At 39.1% G+C, this 14,411-nt stretch overlaps 1 protein-coding gene across 2 annotated transcripts in view; it reads left to right on the forward strand.

The window, feature by feature from the left end:
• celsr2 (cadherin, EGF LAG seven-pass G-type receptor 2) overlaps positions 1-14,411 on the forward strand; it is a 337,925-nt gene that overhangs the window by 224,672 nt on the left and 98,842 nt on the right. For both annotated transcript variants that reach the window (XM_059950392.1, XM_059950393.1), the window contains exons 6-8: positions 3,975-4,132; positions 6,588-6,751; positions 7,798-7,923. In XM_059950392.1, the coding sequence (XP_059806375.1) occupies positions 3,975-4,132; positions 6,588-6,751; positions 7,798-7,923 (448 nt within the window). The remainder of the gene's footprint in view (positions 1-3,974; positions 4,133-6,587; positions 6,752-7,797; positions 7,924-14,411) is intronic.

Below are 14,411 nucleotides of genomic sequence, written 5' to 3' on the forward strand. Positions count from 1 at the left end.
AGAGAGACCACACCCACGAGCCTCTGAAGCGAGTGAAGCCAGTACAGGAGCTGATGGCCACAGCCACCGATTCGGTCAGTTTAGCCCTGTATCGATAATTGCACACCACAGCCACAGGTCCAGTTCTGTGCCTAAGTGCCTCGATCTAATCATGCTAATAGTGAAGCACTTTCAACGCTGAGGGCATTAAACATCAAACCACTGCCTAAATAAGTCCACAGCCGTGAGCCACTGAGGCGATCAAAACTTGCAGTGTGAGACCCAAGGCTCTTGCACAATCCACCCGCAGCAGCAAGAACGATACCACTCAAATGCAGGTAGTTGAAGACCCGTTCCTTTTCCACTCTTGTCATTTTTCAGCCCACTTTTCCCACTGGTCCAGATGCCACTGCAAGCCTAGATTGTCTACCTTGCTGTCCACTACAACCCACAATCTGACCCAGTTCACTACATTTTCATCCAGTTTGTACCTTGCTGTACACTACACCCCCCAATCTTTGGTGTCATCTGCAAATTTGCTGATCCAGTTCACCACATTTTCATCCAGTTTGTTGATAATGATTCAGCATCGATCCCTGCAGCATACCACCAGTCACAGGCCTCCTGTCAGAAAAACGATCATCTACTCCCACTCTCTGGCTTTTTCCATGAAGCCAGTCTTTAAACTGATTTACTACCTCATCTTGAATGCCAAGCAATTGAAACTTCTTGATCATCCTCTGATGGTACATAGAAAATCTACAGCACAATACAAGCCCTTTGGCTCACAATGCTGTGCCAAACATTACTTACTTTAGAAATTACCTAGGGTTGCCCATAGCCCTCTATTTTTCTAAGCTCAATGTACCTATCCAAGAGTCTCTGAAAAGACCCTATCGTATCTGCCTCCACCACCGTTGCTGGCAGCCCATTCAATGCACTCACCACTCTCTGCGTAAAAAAAACTTACCCTGAAATCTCTGTATCTCCTTCCAAAGCACCTTAAAACTGTGCCCTCTCATGTTAGCCATTTCTGCCCTGGGGAAAAAACTACTCACTTTCCATACGATCAATGCCTCTCATCATCTCATACCTCTATCAGGTCACCTCCCATCCTCGGTCGCTCCAAGAAGAAAAGGCCAATTTGACTCAACCTATTCTCATAAGGCATGCCCCCCAATATAGGAAACATCCTTGTAAATCTCCTCTGCACCCTTTCCATAGTTTCCACGTCCTTCCTGTAGTGAGGTGACCAGAACTGAGCACAGTACTCCAAGTGGGTCCTATATAGCAGTAACACTATCTCTCGGCTCCTAAACTCAATCCCATGATTGATGAAGGCCAATACACTGTATGCCTTCTTAACCACACAGATAACTTGTGCAGCAGCTATGAGGGTCCTATAGACTCGGACCCCAAGGTCCGCTGATCCTCCGCACAACCAAGAGTCTTACCATTAATACTATATTCTACCATCATATTTGACCTACCAAAATGAACCACCTCACACTTATCTGGGTTGAACTCCATCTGCAGCATCTCGTGCAGGATGTTGTCAAAGGCCTCGCTGAAGTCCGTGTAGACTTCATGTCCACTGCCTTGCCTTTATCAACTTTCCTGGTGACTTCCTCAAAAAACCTTGTACAGCTACAAAGACAAACTTTTAGCGGCATCACGTGCATGCAAAGATAGACAACACACAGGATATGAACTATTGATAAGATTTATGACAATGGAGAGACAAAAATGGCAAAACAAGATCTTGGTGTTAAAAAAGGACACAATCAAAGACTCCTCGCTACTAGTAAGGCAAAAACCATTCACCTTCAGCAGGTTCAGCAAATTTAATTAGCTTACTTGATTGGTTGATTTTGTTGGCCCAAAGGGACGCATTCTCATTTTTTTTTTATGAATGCAAGAAAAATAACCTCAGTTGTACCAAGCCCATTAGTTAGATCATTATCCATGCATTTTAAACAATCTTGAAATAACACAGCTGCTGAAAATTCAATACAGTGGATTTCACTTAACTGGGACACATCGGGACTAGTACATTTTGGCCCAATTAAGTGGCTGTACCAATTATCCAAAGTTTCATGGAAAAATTTAGAAAGGTATAAAATAGACAAACTACCATTTAACTGAGTAAAAAATTATGTATTTAAATGAAATACAGAATAAATTAGAACATTACCAATACTACTACGGTACAATAAAACTTCATTAGTTCCTAATAGTACTCAGTGTATGCTGCTGTGTTCTTCTGATTGACTGTAAATGAACAAATTCAGCACAGAACCCTAGCACAGATAAAGGACTGTCTTCATGCAATGTTTTTGCCGATTGCATCCTCTGAATCTTCATTTTCGTTGTAATGTTTAGGATTTTTGTCAATACCTGAAAAATTTTCATAGTGCCCAACTTGTTGAAGTAGTGGAATTGTTTCATTTTCACTCCTGCTGTTTCTGGCATCTCCAAGCCTGAATGCTTGAAAGCGCAGTGAGCAAAACAGGTCTACATAGTCGTACTTGTTTATTTCTCGCCAACTATCAGTGACAAAAAAAATCACTACTCTTTGAACACCGGCACACACAACTGACAATATTTATAATCTGTTCAGAATAAGCACAATGTAGCATCTTAATGACCGCACAGTTGCACATCACTGATGCTAGTTCAGCATCAGACTGTTCAGCAGCAGTCTCCTCCCTCAATTTAGCAGCATAGTGTTCCAAGTACATGAAAAGAATCCAGCTATTTTCTCAATTAGCTTTTGTTTTCGAAGAGTTGTCCCAAATAAGTGGCTGCTCTTATTAACCGATGGCTGAATTACCCGGAATCTACTGTACTTCAAAAGTGTCCATAGAATAGTGTATCATTTGCAATAAATTAAGAAAAAGTAGGATATATTTTTACTCCATTGTGCTGAAGGTGATGTGCTACACTGTGGCAAAAGCTTTTTAGGTATGGGCTTATTCTCTTAATTTTGCATGTAGTGAATTTCTAAATTTTGGATGCTGAAGAGAGAGAAAACTAAATGCATATGGATATTCTGATATGTCTATCCATGGCCTCCTCTACTGTCGAGATGAAGCCACACTCAGGTTGGAGGAACAACACCTTGTATTCCATCTGGGTAGCCTCCAACCTGTTGGCATGAACATTAATTTCTCTAATTCCGTTAATTCCCCTCCTCCCCTTCTTACCCCATCCCTATACATTCATTCATTCATTCATTCTTTTCCTCTCTCTTTCCCTCTCACAATAACACCTTGCCTCTTCTCCATCTTCCTCTGGTGCTCCCCTCCTCCTTCCAAGGCCTTCCGTCCTATGATACTCCCCCTTCTCTAGCCTTGTATTCCTTTTGCCAATCAACGTCCCAGCTCCTAGCTTCATCCCTCCCCTTCTGTCTTCTCCTACCATTTTGGGTCTCCCCCTCCCCCTCCCACTTTCAAATCTCTTGCTATCTCTTTTTTCCGTTAGTCCCGACGAGGGGTCTCAACCCGAAACTTCTTCCTATCGGTGCTGCCTGGCATGCTGCGTTCCTCCAGCATTTTGTGTGTGTTGCTTAAATGCATATGGAACAATTCCAACAATATTGGAATGGACTATATCACAGGATTGCCAGCTGACTTACCCAACACAGTGGGGCAGCCAGGTTGTCAAAATAAACAAGATAAGCTAAATAAATAAATGATGCATGCCAAAATCCTCTCCCTTTACACTTAGATGAAAATTATGTTTTCGGATATGTAACATGACATTTTTATTGAAACTGAACATCTTGTCACTTAACCTGAAATATGGTTTACAGTTTTGCGAAGCAAATGGAAGAACTGTGCAAATTGGTAAACAAATTGTAGCAATTAGAAATTCACCCCAAAAGGCTTTGCTGTGATCGAGTGCAATATTCAACTCTATTATTATAATTCAAGAAAATCTCATCGAATAATTTTACAACAAATTACAAAATATGCTTATTCTTTTTTCAACAGCCGTACATTGGGATATCTGGTGTTCCTCAAGGTCCTTCTGATCAGAAGGTTGCTGTAGTTACTGTTGATGACTGTGATACTTCAGTTGCATTGCGTTTTGACAGGCTTATTGGGAACTATTCCTGTTCTGCTCAAGGAACTCAGTCAGGATCAAAAAAGTAAGTTCTAAATTAAAAGAATGATCCTTCAAGAAACTGAGATTATTTCACTGTCACAAGTCTCGCCTGTCAGATAGTGACCACTCTCTTCATCACCTGCCCCCAGTCAGGAAAGACGTCATCCCACAAGAGTAAGAAGTCCTTCACAGTAGTCAAATATTTAAGCCTGAGTCAGACAATTTAAAATATGTTTATGTACATTGATGAATAGAGAGCAATACATTACATATTTGGGTTGAGTTGCATTCTATTTTTAAATTGGATTTTATAATTAGGCAGGGAGTAGTGTTTTGCAGTTAATAGTTTATTGATATTGGAGTGGTATTGTTAGATTCAGTATTTTTGTTTGTTTAATTGATTCATTACAAGTTACATATAAAAGTACGTGAATTGCATACATCATGCTTCATTTAAACAGTAAAAAACAGTTAGATGCGCGTCCCTGGCTCCCTTGTTTTCCTTTCAAATAGCTTAATGTTTTGAAGTTAGAAGGCATAACACCCACCAAGAGCGAAGCAAAAATATGGAATGTGCAGGGGCATCCAGAGAAGAGGAATACAGTTCATTTAGTTGCTAGCTCAAAAGATCAAGTGGGCTTTGAGGAAGAATAAAGGAAGAGAAGTTGAAATGTATAACACGGTGTGTCATTTTGATACCAAAGATAACTATCTTCAGCATTAACATGAAATCTATGGAAAATCCAGGCTCAGGTCTTCACAGGTAGACTCGTAACGTTAAACAATTCTACTGTATTGGAATTGATGGTATGTTTAAATCTATTGTAATTTCTAACAGCTGTATTAAACAGTAATCATTTATTTTTATTCTTAATTATTTAAAATTAAACAGTACCAATTTATTTTTAATTCAATATTTACCACAAAAGTAAATGCCAGTAACATATCCTTTACCACAATGTTTCAGACATTTTGTGTCATTTGTAATTTCTTTCCAAGAAATTTCAAACACAATTCATTTGGGTTTATTGCTAATTTCAATGTGTTTTGCTGAACTAGTTCATCCACATTTATCTTGGGGCCAGATAATTGGAATTTTTTGTTTTGACTAATCCCCTGGAGCCATGCTTAGGATAATTACTTTTCTTTTCTGACCATGACAGTAGATGTTCCCAGTTCGGCCTCTTCTACATCAGTGATATCTGACATAGATTGTGGGATGGCTTTGTCGAGCACCTTCACTCCATCTCCCGTAAAAAAGCAGGATTTTCTGGTGGGCACCCATTTCATTTTGACTTCTCATTCCCATTCCAGCCTTTCTACTGCCATGATGAGGCCACACTCCGGTTGGAGGAACAACACCTCCAATTCTGTTTGGATAGCCTCCAACCGGATGGCATGAATATTAATTTCTCTAGCTTCTGGTAATTTTTTTGCTCATCTCCTTCTCACTTCTTTCCATTCCCCATTCTTATTTGCCTCTCACCCCTCCTCACCTGACCATCACCTCCTTTTGGAGCTTTTCCTCTTTTCTTATTTTCCAAGATCCTCTGTCCTCTCCTATCATATTCCTCCTTCGTCAGTTCTTTACCTTTTCCACCTTTCACCTTTGAACTTCTTACTTAATCCCACTCCCCCACCCATGCACCTTCCCCTCACCCGGTTACACCCATCACCTGCCAGCTTGAGCTCCTTCCCCTCCTCCTACATTCTTATTCTGACTTCTGTCCCCTTCCTTTCTAATCCTGATGAAGTCCCTTGGCCTGATCATCGACTGTTCATCCCCCTTCATTGGCTCCAAGTTCCTCCAATGTTTTCTGTGTGTTTCTCAAGATTTCAAACATCTGCACAATCCTTTCTGTTTATCATATATTTCCTCTGTTTGATTTCTTGTCTCATTTCATTTTCCCCATTCCAAAGGCAAGTGATTCTATTTCCTGAATGATTACATTAGTCAACTGTGTGCATTGGCTACAAGAGTCAATAGGCAATTCAACTTGAAACAGCAGTGCGTCCACATTTTTCAACAAGGCTCATTGAACTTTAATTACCCATCACTATTTTCACTTGCTGTAACTTTGCATGCAACATCAGTAAAACCAAATGGTCTGGGTCTTCTTACTAGCTACCAACAATTACATCTGAAACTCTTGATCAGAATGTCAGCACTTGCAAGTCCGAAACTTGCTGAAATTCTCTGAACTGTGAAAGACACCCACATTCGCCTCTAACCTCCAACTGGTTAGTGAAGTGACTGCATTTGGTCTCCATATTAAAATGAATCCCAGAAGTTGCTTGTAGCGGAATTGTATAGATTTTTTAATGAATTAAACATTTCTAGAGAGTGCTTTGTCTGTACTTGCCTTTGAATATTTCTTAATGATTACGCTTGCTATGTTATTAGCCAAGTTCAATAGTATTTGATTGAACTTGAAGGGCCTAATAATGTTAGGAGGAGCAAGATAAAGACTACCATTGACTCTGCTTTTGCTTTTCAGGTCCCTGGATTTGACAGGCCCTCTACTCCTTGGTGGAGTTCCAAACCTGCCTGTAGACTTTCCACTTCAGAACCATGAATTTATGGGATGCATGAAGAACTTATTGATAGATAACCAGCAAATTGATATGGCCGATTTCATTGCAAATAATGGCACAGTATCAGGTAACAAGAGAGTCAAATACAACTGGGTTGCCACACCCCATTTCAGAGGATTGGTTTATGTTTTCGCAGCCCTCCCCCACTCCATCGCTTCCACCTTTTTACGGTATAATTAAAACATGAGTAAAAACTATTTATTTTTATCACCTTATTGATTCTTAACCCTGATGCTTCTTCTGGGCTCTTATAGAGATAGGCAGCACATAAACAGGACTTCAGCTGAACTCATCCATACTGACCACGTTGTCTACTTGAACTAGTCCTATTGTCTTGCATTTGGCCCATCTCTCTCTAAGCCTTTTCTATTCTTGATGTATTTTAAACATCATAATTATACCCACATCTACTGCAGCTCATTCCATATACCGACCTCCTGCTGTGTGGAGAACCTTATCCCTCAGATCCCTTCTTAAACCAATGCCTTCTAGTTTTAGGCGACTCAACACTGAGAAAGAGATTATAACCATTCACATTATCAATGCCTTTCCTGATTTTCTAAACCTCTATCAGGTCTCCTCTCAGCTTCCTGTACTCGAGAGTTAAAAGTCCCTGACTTTCCTTGCATAGATCAAACCCTCCAGTTACAGTGACATCTCGTAAATCTTTTGTGCACCCTTCCCAGCTACCCACCAGTCTGGAAACCACTCTGCATTTAATTAGTGTACCATGAGGAGAAGACAATAGTTTAAAGAGTAATATACCAGTGAGAGGCATTAATCCATGGAAAATCAAGGGTTAATATTGGAAGGATTTTCTCTTCTCCTGAGAAACTGTAAAACCTTACAGAGAAAAAAGGAGTATATTTCGATTACAACATAATGTCGTAAAAATAAATCAGCATGGGGATGTGTATGAATTAGGATGCAAATAAAGACAATTTCAATTATTTTATTGCTTTACTTTTGCAAGTAGAGGGTGTTTGTTTCCATTTGCTTGTTGTTCTGCCTTCGAAGAGCTGGATGAATTCTCAGCCTGAACTAGGATTATACTCTGTTATGCCGTATATACATGTCAGTTAAATGATCTGTGCAAAATTTCTCTCTCTGCAGGGTGTTCTGCCAAGTGGAATTTCTGTGATTCAAACACATGCAAGAATGGAGGAACTTGTGTGAACAGATGGGAGACCTTCAGTTGTGAGTGTCCCCTGGGCTTTGGAGGAAAGAATTGTGAGCAAGGTATGGATTCACATGCACAAGCTGGTCAAAATTCTCTAAAGTTGTCACATCAAGTAAAAAGCAACTTGACCTCTTTTATTAGTTTCTCCATTAATCTCCCCCTTCTGTGAAAGTAGATCCACACACTAGCATTCATTGACATGTTCTCAACACAAACTAATTAAATGTATAGATCAGGAAAAAGGGAGGAGAACAGAGCGTTCAGCTGCGATACAGTAATGGAGTACCACATACTGCACCACAACATTTCTATTGTGCCTGTTAAAACAATCATTGTCCCAAAGTGCTTTTGTCCATCTTAGGAACTTCGCTTCCCTTTGTTCTGTCTAAAAGGTTAATCCAACAATTAAACATACATTACGAATATGGTTTCAGTTTCGTAAATTTTTTGGCTTGAATAAATTTATTTTATCAAGTCCTATTATATCTAATTTTTTCTTTCAACCCTCTGTCATGGATCAAGCCTTTTTGGTTTGGAAAACGAAGGGTATAATATGTTTTTATGATTTATTTTTGGATAACTGTTTCATGTCTAATATTGTCTAATAAATATAATTTGCCAAGATCCCATTTTTTTTTTAGGTATCTACAGATCAGGGATTTTTTGAATATGATGTTACTATTTTTCTGATTTCATATCCAACTGATATCACAGAAAAATTTTTAGGCTTAAACCCTTATCAAAAGGGTTTAATAGTAAACATTTATGATGTGATTATGAAAATACAGTCAGATATATCCGATAAAATTAAAAATGAATGGGAGAAGGACTTTCGACTTTCTTTACCTATAGAGAAATGGGAGAAAATTTTTCAATTAGTTAACTTTTCATCTATTTGTGTTAAATTGATTCAATTTAAAGTGGTGCATAGGGCTCATATGTCTAAATTAGCTTGTTTTTACTCTCATATAAATCTGATCTGTGACAGATGTCATTCTGAGGTAGCCTCTTTGACTCATATGTTTTGATCTTGACCTCTTTTTTTGGAAAAATATTGGAAAGATATTTTTGACATGTTCTCTGCAGTTTTGCGCATTGATTTACAACCTCACTCTATCACTGCAATTTTTGGTTTACCAATAATTGATCTGCCCTCTTCAGCTCGGCGGATGATTGCATTTGCTACTTTAATGGCTAGAAGATCTATTTCATTGAATTGGAAGGAGATGAATCCTCCAACTACTTCTCAATGGTTTTCCCAAGCCATATCCTGTTTAAACCTAGAAAAAATTAGAAGGGGTACCAAAGCACTTTTGAAGTCTGGTCACTGTTGAACATTACTCAACCATTTTGCCCACAGCCAGGTCCTTTAGGCAGTAAGTAGTTAATTTTTTGTATCATAATCTGGGGAAGGAATCTAAGCCCTTTTTCAAAATTATTCCGAGAGAGCAAATGGGACCTTGCACCCAAAGGGCAACTCCTGTGACCGCATGGCACTCCTTAAGTATTGCAGTGGAAATGTCAGATAAGACACTTGTTTTCAAAGTCCTGGAGTGAGATTCGAACTCATAATGTGCTGACACAGAAGGAAAATGATTCTGAGTTTGTGATAGCTATTATTTCAAAGTTGCGTTCTGAAGAAGAGAAGCCAATTTGTTTTCTTGATCATATTCAAAGTGTAAATAGTGATTGATTTAAATGATGGAGCCATTTATGCTGACGGACTTGCTCAGCTTCCATTTTATAATGTGCTTTGAATGTAGAGCATGTGGATTTCAAGAGGAATTTGACAAAGTGCTACTTTATAAATAAAATTCCTTTATGATATTGAAAGGAATGTGGGAACATGTGAAGAACATGTTTTTAGAATACAAATGGAATGATGGTTAATGGATAATCTTTGGATCTGAGGACTGTATGACATGACTCTAAGAGAACTCAATAGATGTTTCATGAGATTTATTGTCCAACAATGAGTACAGAATGAAAGATGAGTCTGAAGCAACTGATCCATTGTTTCTGTACTTGGAATTCACTTAGTGAATTTTTATTCACTTGTAATCAAGATGCCATTGGCTAAGTGACTGTCCCTGTGATATGTTTGATTCATGGTTCTTCAAAATAATCTTATTAAGTGGTATATGTTGTTTCAAACTACAATGTGTTTATTTTGCTAAGGCTTAATTTATTGAGGGCTGAAATAATAACACTTCCTCTGGCAAGTCTGCTTCTGTCTTTGTTAGCTTGTGTGGTACTAATGAAATTTAAGGTTCATTTGTTGTGAATTCTTCTATAATTTGCTGCACTTGAACGCTTGTGGTTCAAGTATGTTCAGTAGGGAGAGAGTTAACGTATAAGGAATTAGAAGAATTGTAACACACAGCATAGCAGCAAGTTTCCAAGAGTTCCAAAAGTTCACCAGATGTATCATTGTGTGCGCGATGCCACAGACGGGTGAATAGTTTTAAGCAGCTCTGCAGAACTCCATCCATGGATCCAGTTACAATGCACCTGCTTCTTGCGTGATGGAGCTTGTCTTGCATTAAAAACAACCCTTCAAAAGAAAGAAAAATAAAACCTTGTACTTTTCACAAGGAAATGTTAAGGATGGCAAGATGACCTTGAGCACTTATTTCTCATATAAAAACTTTATGATTGCTGCTAACAGAGTTTCAACACAACAGACCTCGTTGTCTTGTCTGCATAGCGAAACTTCGTAAATAGCCTAATTGTAGCGTCCGTGTGACGCTAATAAATACATGTACCAGATTATACAAGGGTACTTCTGCTAGTCAGCTTTCCATATCCTGGCTCAGAATTTTTGATAATAGAAGAGTAGATGTTTTTAAATTCATAAGCTGGTGTGATGCATGTACTTTTAAACCAAATTTTGAAACATTTTATCTATTATTCAACTTTGGAGGATTTCACATTCCTATGGGGGAAAGGAACTCTAAATGTTCAGCATCAGTCCTGATCATAACAACTGACCTGGATGCCGGAGGTTAAAGCTCTGTATCTGACACATACCAAGTCCTGATGAAGGTCTCAGCCTGAAACATTAATTCTATTCCTCTCCATAGATGCTGCCTGACTTGCTGAGTTCCTTCAGCATTTGTGTGTGTGTGTTATTGGGTGTCAGGTGATGTGGTTGGGAAGTACTGAAACAGAGGTATATAGGTACAGTGAGTGTATGTGTACTTGGCAAATGGAGTGAGATCATGCACTATGGTCAGAGGAATCTAGCTGGAGAATGCTTTCAGATGAACAATGTATATAGTGATATAAATATTTATCAATAAATACTTCTACAACAGCAGAGCCCTGGGAGGGCAGCTCCGACTCTGTTCTGGACACCACGCCGCACCCCCCCCCAGTAAAGCACAGCAGCTTTGTCCCCTCAAACAGGCAACACCATGGCTTCAGGCCTAATCCTTGCTAAGACCAAAGACTAGGCCCCCTCCATCCACCCCGGCTCGCATCCAACAATTTAGCGAATCAAACTTGTGGTGTACAAGATTAGCAACATCTAAAGGGGTCTTGCTACCTGCCGCAGTCGCCAGTAACAGTTGCAAAAAAAAAAACACGCAAAAACCTTTTTGTATTCTGGCCACGCTGTGTTAATTTTTTTCTTAAAATTCGTTCGTAGGATGTGACAATGCTAACATTAATTGTTCACCCCAAATTATCCTTGAACCAAGGGGACTACAAAAAGACCTGTTCTATATTCTACGCTCTTAGCTAGGCACATTGATGACAAAAATAAATGGTGAGCTACGTGGGAAGGAAGGGTTAGATTGATCTTAGAGTAGGTTAAAAGGTCACAGCACAACGTTATGGGCCAGATGCTCTATACAGAAACATACAGTAGATGGTCTAAACCAGGTTCCCAACCGGGGGTTCACGGACCCCTCGGTTATGGGTCAGGGTCCATGGCACTAAAAAAGGCCAGGAACCCCTGGTCTAGACCCACATGTGGTTCAGACCAGATAATGTTAATAGATTCCCTTCCCTGAAGGACTCCATTAATCGGAAGTGTTTTTGCAATGATCGGGTAATTTAGTGGTCACCATTACGAGACTAATTTTAATCTGAGATTTATTTCATTGACTGAATTCAAATTCTTCTTTGGCCTCAGTGAGTTCCTGTATCAGTGGGCTCGCTCTCTAATTGCTGGGGCAGTAACTTAATCTATGTACACTGTACCCCAAGCTGCAGAGCAAAACAGAAAGGACATGTGTTCTCCTGTCAGAAGTTTCTTAGAAGGGTTGAAGCAACCTTGCAGCTTTGTTAGGGAAGTTAGTTTAGAGATAGTTTAGAGACAGATAAAATATTGATATGGTAAAGGTTATTCCAGAGCAACATTTCAAGAACTATATTCTAAATTTTAAAGTTCAGGAGGATTTGGTTAGTAAAAATTTCTTTATATAATTTAAACATTAAACCAGGATTTTGTCCAAAGGAAATAGGAATATGTTCTTTATCCTGAAGTACAATTTGAAAGTTTCTGTGGCCACTTAGCATGCCATCACTCATCTCTCTATCAGCAATTTACAGAACACACTGGACTGAATTGTACAGCCACTAACTTAAGAACTGATTGGCAGGCAAATTTAAAAAGTTAACAATTTGTTCCAGAGAACTCAGGAAGGAAAGACAGGGTGTGGAGGACATCAAAGGAAATTACGTCCTTAAGTTAACTTTGTCCATAAATTGAAAAAATACATAATAATTACTCAATATATTGACCATACCTGTACAGTATTGTAATGAATGATGTTAAAGGCACATAAAACAGTGAAGAAAGAGCTACTAAAAGTGGAGAGAGAGAGAAATCTCATTATTGTTTGTAGGACTGAACATTTGTTGGACTTCTGATTTTATAAAATGTTCGGAGCTTGTCTGTACGTAAAAATGCTCACAGATTGTCTGTCAGTAACCCAAGGGTGACCTGTAAATCCTTTGAAGGTGCCCAAAGTATCTGACAACCAAAAAATTACTGCCAATGAGGGTGAACAAAAAAAAATCCACCTCCATTGAAACGCGCTGGGTGCTTGTTGCTTGTATCTCACTCAAGTGCCCACCTATTTAGTTTGAGCCAAGATGCTTAATCAGTGCAGTTTATTTTAGCTTGGGGAATCCAAAGATGGATCTTATTGACGATTGTTCATAGGATGACTTCTCTTCATATTTTTAGTTATCTTTTTTCCCCCGTCTTCACAAGCCCATGAGAGTTGATGTTAATTTATGATCTCTATGGGCTACCAAGATAATTTACACCAATCCATCCTGTTAAATGCTCATGCATTTATTCATGAGTTACTAGCTCAGACAAAAGTAGGAGGTTAAAGTATGGTGCTTCTATGCCATTTACTTTAATAGACATAATATCAAAGCAGGCAATAGTTCTATCTAAGGCTGCATCATTGCCCCAACATTTTTTATCCAAGAGTTTTTTGCCACAATGATGCATCTCAACATCACTGGAATGAACCAATGGTGTTACTGACCACATCATCTCAAGATCTGAGCTAATAATGTGAAGATAGGGTCACGAAAAAAGCCTTTGCACGTTGGCGTTCATAAATCAAAGTATTGAGGACAGCAGATGGGGTGCTATGTTGAAGTTGCATAAAACATAAGGTGAGGACTGATTTGGAATAATGTGTGTAGTTTTGGTCACCTACCTACAGGAAAGATGTAAACAAGGTTGAAAGAGTACAGAGAAAATTTACAAGGATGCTGCCCAGGTCTAGAAGACCTGAATTATCAGGAAAGATTGAATAGGTTAGGATTGTGTTCTTGAGAACATAGAAGATGAGAGGAGATTTGATATAGGCATACAAGATTATGAGGGGTGCAAACAGGGTAAATGCAAATGGGCTTTTTCCGCTGAGGTTGGGCAGAACTACAACCAATGGTCGTGGGGGTTAAGGGTGAAAGGTGAAAAGTTTAAGGGACCACACTCAGAGGGTTGTGAGAGTGTGGAACGAGCTACCAGCACAAGTGGTGCATTTTTATGACTCCATGGCACAAGTTAAAAGCCTGTTATGGTAAATTGGAAAATCTATTTCAATTAAGTAAATCACAAGTTGAAAAAGAGAGTAGAATTGAGAATGGTGACCATGAAACTGCCAAATAACAATAAAAACCTTGCTGGTTTGAATTTATCACTTTAAGAAGAAAACATGTCTAGTCTGACCTACAGGTAACTCCTGACTTTCAGCAATGTGTTGGACATCTGAAATGAATCAGTTCAACTGTAGTTAAGGATGAGCTATAACTGCTGACCCTCGCAGTGTGTTCCCACATACCATAAAAGAACGAAAAGAAGCATTTGTCTTAAGGAAACATTGTTTGTTCAGAATGCGCTGGTAAGACTCTCCAGCCATTCAGTTATCGATAGCTCCAGGCCAAGATAATCAATTGAATGCTGAATTCACTTCCCCGACAACAGGAGAGAGGAAAAGTAAAATCTGACATTCAACATTTCCCTCTTAACAGGTGCTTCCGTTCCATTAAAATTTTGCAAACCTGTTAAGTCTGA

Source organism: Hypanus sabinus, chromosome 25, assembly GCF_030144855.1.
Source record: "Hypanus sabinus isolate sHypSab1 chromosome 25, sHypSab1.hap1, whole genome shotgun sequence".
Taxonomy (NCBI): Eukaryota; Metazoa; Chordata; class Chondrichthyes; order Myliobatiformes; family Dasyatidae; genus Hypanus; species Hypanus sabinus.